This window comes from Dermochelys coriacea, chromosome 20 (genome assembly GCF_009764565.3).
Source record: "Dermochelys coriacea isolate rDerCor1 chromosome 20, rDerCor1.pri.v4, whole genome shotgun sequence".
NCBI classification, from domain to species: Eukaryota; Metazoa; Chordata; order Testudines; family Dermochelyidae; genus Dermochelys; species Dermochelys coriacea.
This window is the reverse complement of record NC_050087.2, coordinates 3,862,455-3,875,598: the sequence shown is the minus strand read 5'-3', so window position 1 is coordinate 3,875,598 and position 13,144 is coordinate 3,862,455. Positions and strand designations below refer to the sequence as shown.

Below are 13,144 nucleotides of genomic sequence, written 5' to 3'. Positions count from 1 at the left end.
CTCTCCACCCAGGGAAAGCCTGTGCCAAACAGCTAGTAGACATGATGTTAAGACAGCATATGTTACCCTTGGGGTTGGAAGCTGAAGGAAATCATCAAAGCAAATGGCCTGTTTCTTAATATCAATGTGCAGGAGCTCTAGCTGATCCTGCGTAGGGTGACCAGATGTCCCGATTTTATAGGGACAGTCCCAATTTTTGGGTCTTTTTTTTTATCTAGGCTCCTATTATCCCCCACCCCCCGTCCCGATTTTTCACACTTGCTGTCTGGTCTCCCTATTCCTGCGTCCCCAGGGATCCTCGTTTATGAAAGTGGTCCCAGATTGAATGTCGTAGTTAGTCCGCAATTCATGGCAGGAAGATTTCCTGTAATGTGCGGGGTTAGGGAGTATGGAGTCAAGAGTTGGAGGAGCAGAAAAAAGAGGTGTGGAAGAGATCGATTTGGGCCCAATCTAGGGCCCTGAACATGGGCGCCAGGTTTGTGTAATTTTTGGTGGTGCCCAGAACGGGTCCAAGCAGAGCCGTCCTGTCCATAGGACGGACCGGGGCAACTGCCCTGGGCCCCATGCTTCGGGGGAGGGAGTTTGCCCCAGTCCATTCTATGGACGGGACAGGTCTGAAAATATAAGCCCAAATATTGGTGGAACTGGGCCCACATTCCTGAATATTGGTGGAGCACAGACACCATGGGCCCATATAACTTGTCACCTATGGCCCTGAAGGGGAGGTAAGGGGAGACCAGGGCTAATTTACTTTCCCTTACTATCCCCCCCACCCCTTACATTTCAGAGCTTTCACCCAGCAAAGTCCCTCTGAGACCGCAGTGGGAAAGTCTAACATAGGCAGCATTTGGTCACTTAAATATTAAACAAGCCCTTGAAGATAAAATTATTACCGTTGCGGCCTGCCTGTTGGACAGAAGGGTAATTTACCAGCTGAGTGGACTCTGCTGAATCCAAACGAGGGGCCTTGTTGGGTGTATTGGAAATCAAGTGCCTTCAAATGAGAGAGAACTACCCCAAAAGCAGAGGGGTCAGTCCTTGCACACACACAGTTCCTTTCAAGGCTGGCTTGGGGTCTGAAGAGCTGAATAGCCTTGGGGTTGATTACTTTAATGAATGACTCTCTAAGAATGCAACACACTTCCTTTCCTGGCTTCTAAGTGACACAGCATCACCCTTCCTGCATCCGTGGATCCTGCCATTCCTGAATGGGAACAAAAATGTTAGTTTGGTCCCCTGTTTGTCCACAGCTTCTTGGCACAGCTTGCCTGCGTGCACCGTACCAGAGTGACCAGCCCTGTGAGGACCCCTTTGGGGGTGGTGTACTGGGATTACCCCAGTTTCCAAGAGGCGTAAGAGAACTGAAGGGACTGTGTGGAGTTAAGATCATTTGCATCTAAATTTAGCAATGTTGACAACTGGGCACAAGCAAATAGTTACACCTAATTGGAAGTGATTTCAGCTGTCCCTACCATTAGTGCAGTGGAGGGGTGTGTGGAGGCTACCAATGCCAGCATGCAACATGCCATATTGATGGATCAGGGACCATGCTGACTGGGGCCTCTGGGAGCCACTGCAATATACATAGTGGATAACCTGACTATCTGCAATACAGGAATGCAGCATGAGCAGGCTCGGTCGAGACTGCCAGTACCGCAGAGAAGAGCCAGTGAAACTCCAGCTTCATCCTTGACCTCACATGACCAAACAGTCCGTTTCTCTGCCAGTAAAACACGTGCAGATGTCATGGAAGAATGAAAGTGAAAACCAGGAGGGTCTCCATTCTGTATCTGAATGGCCACAAGCTCCTCCACCTCCATGGGTTTCGGCTAAACCGCGCTTAAGCGACTAAATACGCTTCCGTCTGGAAATGTTAAATAAGTGGGTCTATCCAGCCTCTGCCTGCCAATTTGAGATGATTAATGGCTTTCAGACTAATCCTAAAGGAGAATGGCATTAGCATATTCCGCTTGTGTCTGAGACCCCAGATATTTGATACTCCAATCCATCCTGGAAATAAAGCTGTGTAGTTAGCTGCTGTGTAGATTTCATAGGAAGGGCATCCCTCCCCCCACCTCATGCCCCAGAGACCTTCTGGTTTCCCACCGGCCCCATTATTCTTTTGAGGTTAGTACTTGGGAGATAATGCTGCCATTTACATATAAATATAAAATCCAGGATAAGTGCATCTGCTCAGAGATTGGAAATGAAGAGGAATCAAAAAAAGAATTAACTCACAGTTTTCCCGGAGAGAGGTGATTTTATTTTTAATTTCTACGACCCAAGGGCAGTTGAGACGCCTTGATGTGTCGTGTATGTCCCCACCCCCCTGGCTAAGCAGCTGGATTTGGGATCCTTGGAGACTCCAGCCCCTAGAAGCTACCCTATCTAGCACCATGAGGATGCTCCTTTATGAGATCAGAGTGAGCCGATCTCTGGGAAAGCCTGATTCTTGCTACCAGGCAACACAACCAGGCCTATTGCGTGTCCCAGTTACCGCGTGGGAAGCTGCTCCTTTAGCACGCTGGTTGGGGGGCGACGATTTCAGAGCCCGCCATCTCGAGTTTGAGTCCTGTCACTGCTTGTGTGTGGTTTGGCTGATTGTGCCCATCCCCCTGCTGATTTGTGGGTAAATGAGGCTTCTGTTGTTTTGATTCCATAAGGCTTCATTTACACTGGAGCCATGTAGAGAGCTGCCTTCCCTTCTGTCTGGGAGAAAACCTGTTTCTCCCTTTGTTTGGTCATAGACTTTAAAGCATAATATCAGTGAGTATCCATAACTCCTCATATAGTGTTAACACATTTCACAATGATATTGATCACCAGCATGCCACCAGCTTTCATAAAAGACCTTACTCGATATACTTTTCTGCTGCAGTAATACTGTATACAGTCGCTTACTCTTTGGGGATCAGACCCCCTGTTATCACCCTGGGGTGTCTAGACCTTGATTGTCACATGGACTGCACAAAGACCTTGCGTGTCCCATATCGCCCTATAGAATCAGTGGGGAAACTGACACCTAGTGGAGACTTCTCAGATCCTGAGAACTCCAGCAGCCGTTCTGCACTGGACTCCTGACTATCTTTCAATACCTGAATTCTCTGGTCTTGAATATCATCCAACTCGCTCCCACCTATCCCTGGCTTAACTAGCTGTGCAACAGCTGTGTCTGACTTTATCTAGTTCTGCTCACAAACTTAGCATGTGTTCATTATCCCAGGGCTTTGAGCTGCAGCTCCAAACTTAGAGCGGTTTAATATTTCTCTAGCGTTATCTCAAGCGAAACAGAAAACTGATATAAACCCTCAGTGCTGCTCCAGCATCAGGTAAGTTGCGGGCCATCCAAGATGAAGGGCATTCTTGCGCTGGTCTGCTTCCTGCCCTGTTTAACATCCGGGGCCCAGCTCTCCTTTCCGGGTAAGAGCAGATTTTTAAAATATTTTTTAAACTAAAATGTATCCCGTTTGGATTTATGTGACGATAACAAAAAAGAGATTCAGGTTTCTCTCCTGCCCAAGAGCCATTTGATGGCCATCATGGCCAAATGAGCCATTTCTGAGTGAACGTAGATGCCCAAAGCTCTGACTTTGCAAAAGCGAAATTCAGCCCTGTTCAGAGGGTCTAAGAATTGCTTACTTTTCACTTCTTAAGTGGTGCAGAAGGCCCCATGTTGGCCTCTTGCATAGGAGTGAATTTTACCCTTGTAGAACAATTTACCAAGCAAGGGATGTGGTGCATTCTCCATCCCTTGACAGCTTTAAATCAAGATTGGATGGCTTTCAAAAATACACACTGTAGCTCAGCCGCAAGACATGGGCTGGATGCAGGACTCATTGAGTGATATTCCCAGGTTTGTGTTACGCAGGAGGTCAGACTGCTCCTCACGGTCCCTTCTGGGCTTAACATCCATGACTCTATGAAAAAAATATTCAAAAATCTGCTCTGTGAAAAGCTGACGTTGGCCATCATTGGGGACAAATTTGGGCAAAACCACCAACCTGGGTAAATGGAACCCCAGACTGGCAGCGGGCTGAGTGGGGCTGGCAACCGGGATCCCGGCTGGCAGGAGCCGGCGGATGGAACCCCAGACCAGTAGTGGGCTGAGTGGGGCCGGCAGCTGGGATCCCGGCTGGTAGGAGCGAGCAGAACCCCAGACCGGCAGCAAGTGAGCCGCTGCTGGTCTGGGGTTCTGTCCGCCACCTGGCTCAGCCTGCTCACGGTCTGGGATTCTGGCCGCCGGCCCCTTGCCAGTCAAAATCCTGGCCATCAGCACCGCTCAGCCTGCTGCTGGCCTGGAATACCAGCCGCCGGCCCTGCTCACCTTGCTGCTGGTCTGGGGTTCCGGTCGCCGGCCTCTTGCCAGCCGGGGTCCCAGCCATTGACCCCGCTCAGCCCTCCTGCTGGCTTGGGGTACCGGCAGCCAGACCAGGGCTCTGCTCCTGGCCTGGGCCCAGTGTTCTGCAGCCCTTATAAAAAATTACACTACAGTTAGCTTAAAAACTTAAAAACTTTGTATATTACAGTAATCGTTAAAAATGTATAATGTTAATAAATACATAGGTTTGATGAAGCAAAGTAGTTGTACATATGTGCCCGTGCTTAATTTGTGTTTTCGATGATTTACCTTCTAAAAAAATCTCACATGTCTCACACCCCCAGAAAGGGCATCTCGCACCCCCAGCGGGTGCATGTACCCCAGGTTAAGAACCACTGCACTAAACTGATAAGATCTGCATTTTAATTTAATTTTAAATCAAACTTCTTAAACATTTTTAAAACCTGGTTTACTTTACATACAAGAATAGTTTAGTTATATAATACAGACTTATAGAGAGAGACCTTCTAAAAACGTTAAAATGTATTACCGGCACGCGGAACCTTAAATTAGAGTGAATAAATGAAAACTTGGCCCACCACTCCTGAAAGGCTGCTGATCCCTGGTATAGTTCTAAAGCGTGGCAGCAAAATTGACACTTGGGGCTCTTCTCCAGTAAGGTCTGTACGCTGTGTCCTGGTAGCGTTTTCTGTTTTGCTGCACGAGTATCTCGCAATCACTCTTTGCTTAACATGTTATTAGCCTGGCATATGTTCACCATTGATGATAGCTGCTCTTCCCCCATGCAGGTTACTTTGTGCAAATAACCACCGTGTAACATGCACTTTATCAAACACGTGAAATCAAGTCGTAGCCACCTATGCACGAGCACTTCAGAAATCCTAGTTCAATGAAGCCGACAGTAGGTTTGCCATTGATTTCAGGGGGGCCAGGATTTCACCCATGTTGTTTCCCATCTCTGTGAATAATTAAGGTCAGATTTATAGTTCTAACTTTAAAGGTGAAGGCTTGGATGCCATATCTACAGATGGGAGCAGATTCTCTCTCATGTTCCCAGAGATACGTGCATTTATGGCTCATTAAAAATCCATGGATAGCGCTCTTGGCTGTAAAGCCTCTGATGGGATTTCAGCTCCGGCATGATTTGCTCTCAAGGCGTTGAGTCTTGCTGTGCACTGGGCAGGTGATATGGGGCAGTCAGGGCCAGCTGCCTCCAAGATGGGGAGCTGCTTCGGCCCACTTCTGCTTGCACACATCCCAAGGGCAGCGTTGGGGCGCGAAAGAGAGAGAAGCAACATCCCCTCTTTCCCAGCTATGTTACATTAACAGTGTCATTTCCCCTTCTTGTCGCTGAGGGTCTCCCTTGGGTCAGTATCCACATCACCATTGGATAGAGAAGCAAAGCTGAGGCACATAGAAAAATGCCCTGCCCGAGGTCTCCTAGTGAGTTAGTGGCGGAGCGGGGAAAAAGGACCCAGGAGTCCTGGTTCCCGATCCACTGTGTAAAGCAGGCCCCCTGTCGATCGATCCTTCTGGAGAGGGAGTCTTGGGGATGTTCGGTACAGCTGTGGAGTCAAGCAGAGAGGGAAAATTTAAGAAACCCCCAGAAAGGTGAAAGTGATTTGAAGGGGGCTCTGTGTGGATGGGCTTCATCCATATCTAGAATGGAAAATCCAGGAAACGCGGCTTCAACCTGCAAATCCGTCACAGAATCAGCAGGTTGCGTGGAAGAGTTGCAGCGGGAGAGGGTGGCATAGAGACCAGGCTGTGCTGGACAGCCGAGGTGTGAAAGGAAACGGAGCGTCTGAAGCAGACGGTAGATGGAGCTCGTTCCAGATGGTCGAAGCTGGGTTCTCTCCCACATGTGAGAGGAAGTAGGCCCTACTCAAACCCAGGGAAAAGGGTGTGTATGGACAGTTGGGTATTGTATTAGGAATGGAGCACATGGAAAAGGGAAGCTGGATTCTCCCCTTTGGCTATATTGCCTGCACAGGGTTCCTTGGGAGTAATTATTCCATAACAATGATGGCTTAGTGACTATTCCAACAGGCACATTAGCTGGATGAACTGAATAAACTAGCCATCATGCCTTCAATGAGCCAGCTACTCCTTTGAGCTGGATAAGAGGGGAGTTGGGGACTAGTGCTGTACATGCTTCTCTGTCCATATTTCTAGCCCGTTACCCTAGTATCTGGCCACTGGGGCGAGGCCGTAGTGAACTCTGTTCCCTCTCGTTGCCATTCCAGGAGAAGGTGAGCAGCGGGAGGTCCCCTCATTCTACTCTGTCTCCGACAGTGAGATAAAGAGCGTCTCTGAGATGCTGTACTCTGCTGACGTGAACAGGGCGACCAGCCGCGAGATCATCCTCAACCTGCAGCACAAGATCTCCTCTGACCAGACCGGGGCAGGCCAAGACTACGCCAGGCAGAAGTGAGGGCAGGGGGGTGGAGTGGAGGGGACAGGAGATGCTGGGAAATCCATGAGTGTGGGATGTACAGATCAAGGGGGAGGGTGCGTTGAGATTACACCATATCCTTGCATGGGGAGAACCTTCCACCACCACGTAGAAATTCCTGCAGGGCAGACAGAGTGGAGTGACACAGAGGTAGCATGCACACATGGCAGACGGGTCTGGTCAGGGTGTGGGGTGCAGAAAGGGGGACGGAAGTGTACCTAGGTCTCGTTCTGGCTCTCTGGCAGGGATGCCTCCTTCCGCAGATCCCATTTATAACTATTAGAGAGGGACTAGTTAGTCTTTGGACAGAGAGAAAGGATGGTCCAGTGGTTAGAGTACCAGCCAGAGACTTGGGGTCTATCCCTTGCTCCTCCACAGACTTCTTGGTGTGACCTGGGGCAAGTCACTTAGTCTCTCTGCCTCAGATTGTCGTGTGTCCAGTGGGGAAAATAGCACTTCCCTGCCCCCCAGTGCGGCGGTGAGGATAAAGGCATTAAAGATTGTGAGGCCTTCTGATGCTCTGGTGATGGGGCCCAGATAAATACCTAATGCAGAGCTATCAGCTCACCGACTCTGCCTCTGATTCTCTGGCTAGATCTGTGACTAGGAGCAGTGTCCCTAACCCCCTCTCTCCGCTCTCCTGCCAGGCTCTTCAGCTATGTGGACGAGGATGCCCTCTTCTCCAAGCCCACCTTTGCCAGGCTCTTAGCTCTGCTGAATAACTACGAACGCATGACGGGCAAGGAGGAGGTGGTGACTGCCTCCGAGAGACAGGAGGTGGACGCTTTCCTGGATGAAATCTTCAAGACCCAGGTGATGGAGAAGCTGAGCCAGTTCTTTCTTTCTAAAGGTAAAGTGCCAACTGTGTGGCAGTGCGCAGCTAGGTGATGACATGGGTTGTGTCTGCTGCCATGTGCTAGCGGGACCATAGCTAATCCCCAGCCTCAGCTCAATGCAGGATCCTGTAGCCCTGCCAGGTGCCGTGGAAACAGACTTCCCCTGGCTGAGCTGACAGGAGTCCAAGCAAGGAATTGCCTCCACTCGCTAAGCTGACTTGTAGTAGATTCTGCTCTGTGTGGAGGATCTGACCATCCACCCCAATGTGAGGCCACTGGGGCAGGAGTTTTGGCTCTCTGAAGAGCACCTGTCCCTCGAGCTCGGCTCTCACCCGAGCAGAACGCAGCTCCCAGCACCTGCTGGCCATCAGCGCCGGCAACCAGGACTACCTGTTCTCACCACAGCCAGCTCTCGTCTCTGAAGCTTGCTGTGCGCATCAGTTGGAGAAGGAACATGTGTTTCTTGGTGTATTTCCCAATGCACTGTCTGCTCGCGGGCTAAATACCAAGCGCGGTACTCAAAAGCAGACCGTGAAAGCAGCATCCGCAGCACCCTGGTTGTCCCTCCCCGCTCAGCTGCTCACTGCAAACAGTTGTCACAAATAGCACATTGCATCCTGGCGAGGCAACCATCGCATCCACCGGGCCAGCACCACGTGCTTCACTTCTGAGGCAGGAATGGGAAGATTCAGGCAACGAAAGATAAGGCTGTTGTTAAAACGAAGGCATACGGGGAACTCGCTGTCACGGACTCACAGGTCGTACCCACTCTTGGCCCCGTACGGTCCCTGGGGGAAACCCCCTTCAGTGAGACAGCCCTTCTTGGGGGTTCACTCTCAGGGGTTAAGCCCCTTTGCCTCCTGGAACCGCACCTCTCTGAGCCTTAGCATGCCTGACTCCACTTCTAGAGGGAATAATGCCCCCCTGATCTCTAGACTGGAGCGACTCTCAGCCAGTGTAAAACAGGAGGGGTTATTGAGCGTCTGAACCCAGCATAGGAAACTCTCCGGGCCTCAGGCCTGGCCTCCCTCCGCACAGCACATCCCAGTCTCCCCTGCATCCAGGTGGGCTCTGCCTGCTCCCTCCCTCCAGCTCAGAGCCCCCCTGCTTCCCAGCTGGGCATTCGATCTCACAGGCCCTAAGCCAGCCTCTGTCCATTGTCTTCTCTCCAGGTAAACAGGGTCGTAAACAGGGTCTCCTGCACCTCCTCTCCTCTCTTCCATCCTCTGGCCCCCTCTGGCTGGTCAGGTCACCGGGGTCCCCTCTCCGCAGCCCATTGTCCTCCCACTGGCCAGACCTGGATGTGACTCCCGAGCTGGGCCTCCCGGCCACCAGTCACTGGGGTCTCCGTTCTCCAGGCCATTGGCTGGGGCCCCAAGTTCCGTAGCCGGTCCCCTGTAACAACAACCTCCCTCTCCTACCGCCTCGTTAAACCAGTAACGCCTGGGGAAACTGAGTCTCATCCCCTCTGCACGCAACCCATGGGAAAAACCAAAGGGAAACCAAGAAACCCCCCCCACTTTGTCACACTCGCTGCTTGCCAGCGGGGTGCGTGCGTGACACAGAGGTAGTAGCCGGCAGCTGCGCCCGATGGGAGTCTACCAGCTGGGAGTGACAAAGGAGACGGGGAAATGTGCCATGGAGGGGCAGTTTGCACATTCAGAGAGGAGTGGGCGTGGGATTGGAGGGGAGGCAGCCTTGGTTCAGGGAGAAGGCCCCGTGTCCCTGCTACAAGGGTTTGACGTTCTAAATAGCGAGGCTGGCGATGGAGAACATCGGATTGCTATCTTCGGGCCTCACCAGTTTTTACAAGTGAACAAGTGGCGTATGACCCCGTTAAGCCCATGCCAGAGCCATGCAAACACCCTGCTGCCCCTCGCTGGGCTGCGTGCTGTGGAATCTGGCCAGCTGATGGATTCAGACCAGCAGTGGGGCTCTGAGATCTCCCGTGGCTGGGATATGGAAGCTCAGTCCCCGGGAGCTAACTGCATGGCCCTGCTGGAGACCAGCTCTGACGCCTGCTGTCTCCCCGGGCCAGGTATCTATTTGTCAGAGAATGACTTCAAGGCAGACCTGAAGGAGATGTGGTTCGGGCTCTACTCACGCTCGAAGGGAGCGGCCATGGACTCCTCTGGCTTTGAACACGTCTTCCATGGTACAGCGGGGCAGCTGGGGGGTGGATCCCCGATGAGGGCACAACACAAAGCCACAGCTCCGGGGGCTGTCGGAAAGATGAATAAACCCAAGGCTCCAGCATGCCCATTTGCAGAGCCCCTTCTGCTGGAGGGGACCCCCCTCCAAATGCTAGAGCCGGAAACGTCAAACATGGGGGGCCTAAAATCTGGCCCCTAATATTCAGGTTCCTGAGCAAGCAGTAGCCTCATCTGCAGAGGGGCTGACCTGCTGAAAACTGCCTCAGGTCAGCCTCTGTGAAAATCAGGCCACATGTTTAAGAATAGGAAGCCCGAGCTCTGGGTACAGCCCTTTCGATCCATAGATCTTCAAGCACTTTCCAAAGGAGGCTGGTATCATTAGCCCCCTTTTACAGATGGGAAACTGAGGCACAGACAGGGATGCGACTTGTCCAAGTTTGCCCATCAGACCAGAGGCAGAGGCTGCCGGGAACAATCACAGGGATGTAATTTCTGTCAATCACACAACCGTGAATGGGGAGGGTGGGGCGTCAATCATTGGGAATTTGCCAAGGGGCCAGTTAGACGTGAAAGCTGAAATGGAACAGACTAGATGTGCCAGTCTGATAAGTGGTGTAGCCAAGCCTGAAGTGGGATTTCCTGGGGATAACCCCCTTGTACTGAGTCCCGGGGTGGTGGTGGTGGCCTGCAATACACACGTCACTCCGGATGATCTGGTGGATCCTCCTGGCCGTAAGCTGCATGGCTCCATGGCTCTAAATTTAACGCTGGGTCTTTTCGGGCTGGCTTTTACCTTGAACAGCATTTCTCAGGTCAGGACACTTAGTTATTCTCAGCCATTCAACAGGGTATTAATTCACCCTGACCCACGTTAGCACGGTGTCGAGACGACTGATGTTCTAGGGCCCTGCTGAACAGACAGATACAGCCCCGCAAATGATTGTCCTAAAGCGCCTTACGGTTGGACAGTTGTACCAAAGAACTTCACAGATCCCGGGGGCAATGGGAACTCAGGGGAAAGTGATGAGCGGCTGGAAGAAAGTGAGGGGCCCGTTGGGAAGGGCACAGGGTCTGCGGGAAGCTGTCAGTGGTGCCACCTGTTCTGGGGGCGGGGCGGGAAAGGAGCCAGAAACAGGCTGTGACTCCAGCTCTGCTTCCTCTCGCCTACAGGTGAAATCAAGAGCGGGAAAATCTCAGGTTTTCACAACTGGGTCCATTACTACGAGCTGGAGAAGAACGGGGAGATCAATTACCTGAGCTACAGCTACAATGGGCCTGTGAGTGCTGGGGGGAGGACGTCCACTGGGCCTAGCTCGGCGCGGCTCCTACCTGCCCGATCTGGGGCAGGTGGCTTCCAGCCAGGTTCAGTGCAGCTCCTACCCGCCCGATCAAGGAGCAGATGGCTCCCAGCCCAGCCCAGTGCGGCTCCTACCCGCCCGATCAAGGAGCAGATGGCTCCCAGCCCAGCCCAGTGCGGCTCCTACTCGCCCGATCCAGGGGCAGGTGGCTTCCAGCCAGGCTCAGTGTGGCTCCTACCCGCCCGATCCAGGGGAAGGTGGCTTCCAGCCAGGTTCAGTGCAGCTCCTACCCGCCCGATCAAGGGGCAGATGGCTCCCAGCCCAGCCCAGTGCGGCTCCTACTCGCCCGATCCAGGGGCAGGTGGCTTCCAGCCAGGCTCAGTGTGGCTCCTACTTGCCCGATCCAGGGACAGGTGGCTTCCAGCCAGGCTCAGTGTGGCTCCTACCCACCCAATCCAGGGGCAGGTGGCTCCCAGCCCAGCCCGGTGCGGCTCCAACCCTCCTGATCCAGGGGCAGGTGGTGCCCAGCCCAGCCCAGCTCAGCATGGCTCCTAGACCGGAGGGAGGATCCCTTTCTGCTCACCTACACAACCTGCTGCCTCTTGGCCCCACAAGGGGTCTGGGTTCAAGTCTCAGTCCTAGTGGTGGGGGGGCTCAGTGAGTCCCTTTGCAGGCCCAGCACAGACAGGGAGGACAAAGTCTCCTCCCATGGAGTCCCGAGCCATCGCAGTCCTGCTGTCGGCTGGCGAGCGGGCTGCCCGTCTCCCTGCCCGGCACTGGCTTGTGGGTAGCAAACTGGTGCCATCCTTTATCCCATGCACCCTCTTGAGATAGTTTCCAACTGGAGACAGCCCAGAGTACCCCCTGCAAGGGGAACCCATCTCTTGCGTCCCCTTGTCTGGTTGCAGTGGACCAGCTACCCTGACATCATGGCTTTCCAGTACCGCTGGACGGGTTATCTGAAGAGCGTCGGCTCCTTCTTCATCGGCTCCAGCCCCGAGTTTGAACTGGCCATGTACACACTGTGCTACAAAACCAGGCCCAACAAGCTGTGAGTATCAGGGGCAATGCCAGGTAGGCCGGGCCCCAATGAGGGTGTCACCCCTGAAGAGCCACTGGCACAGGGGGTGTGGACTTTCAGGTCATTTCTGGTAGCAACTGATGTACTTTTTAAAAACTCTTTTTTGTGCGTAAAACCCTTTGAGAAGCCTGCTAATGTCTCCTTCTCTGCAGACTTTTGTGGCAAAGGCGATCATTGCAGTCTGATCCTTAGAGCAGCGGGAGCTGGCAGTCAGGACTCCTGGGTTTTCTCTTGGCTCTGGGAGGGGAGTGGGGTGAAGTGATTAGAGCAGGGGGGCTGGAGTCAGGACTCCTAGGTTCTGTTCCCAGCTCTGGGAGGGGAATGGGGTCTAGTAGTTAGAGCAGGGGGCTTGGGATCAGGATTCTAGCCTTCTCAGCATTGCCAACCCCAAGTGTTCAAAACTCATGTCCAGCCACAGGAAAACAAAACACAGGATTGGCTTAAACCCTCTGAGGCTTCTAAAAAATACCCCCCGTGGGGACAGGTTTGTGTCGCTCTGCGGAGTGCACTCAGGGCTCGAGGCTTCAGAGGGCGACGTGGCTCTGGACGGCCCCCCCCAGCGGCCTCACGTCCATCTCCTTGCAGGTGCACGCTCAGCCTCGGTGGGAAATCGGCTCAGATTCAGACCTACTCCTGGGCCAACTCGGAGTACGGAGCAGGCAAACGGTACCTTGCCTCCTCGTACCCCAACTCCCCCTGAGCCCTCTGCTCAGCACCACAACAATAAACCTTTCCCTTGCTGAGCCGCTCCCTCTTGCCTTTTGTTTTCAGGGTCCTAAGTGGGGAACCCTGCCCCATCCCGCCTGCACATGTGGTGCCTGCAGCTAGTTTCTTGCAGTGATTGTTGTTTCGGGAGGGTGCGTACATAGCCTATTATGTGACAACAGGTCATAACCTCGGGCAAGTGCAGAGCTCTTTTAATCCCTGTCCCTTTGCCCCCAAGCAGGCCCCAGGGTTAATGCGCCATGTGTGCATTTGTCCG

At 53.0% G+C, this 13,144-nt stretch overlaps 1 protein-coding gene across 1 annotated transcript; it reads left to right on the top strand.

The window, feature by feature from the left end:
- Positions 1 to 3,350: 3,350 nt before the first annotated feature.
- LOC119846057 (poly(U)-specific endoribonuclease-D-like) lies at positions 3,351 to 12,885 on the top strand. Its single transcript, XM_038379179.2, is given in 8 exon segments — positions 3,351 to 3,420; positions 6,528 to 6,561; positions 6,563 to 6,769; positions 7,442 to 7,644; positions 9,669 to 9,785; positions 10,954 to 11,060; positions 11,990 to 12,132; positions 12,748 to 12,885. Coding segments are annotated over 8 exon segments (996 nt in total). The 3' UTR covers positions 12,863 to 12,885.
- Positions 12,886 to 13,144: the final 259 nt, after the last annotated feature.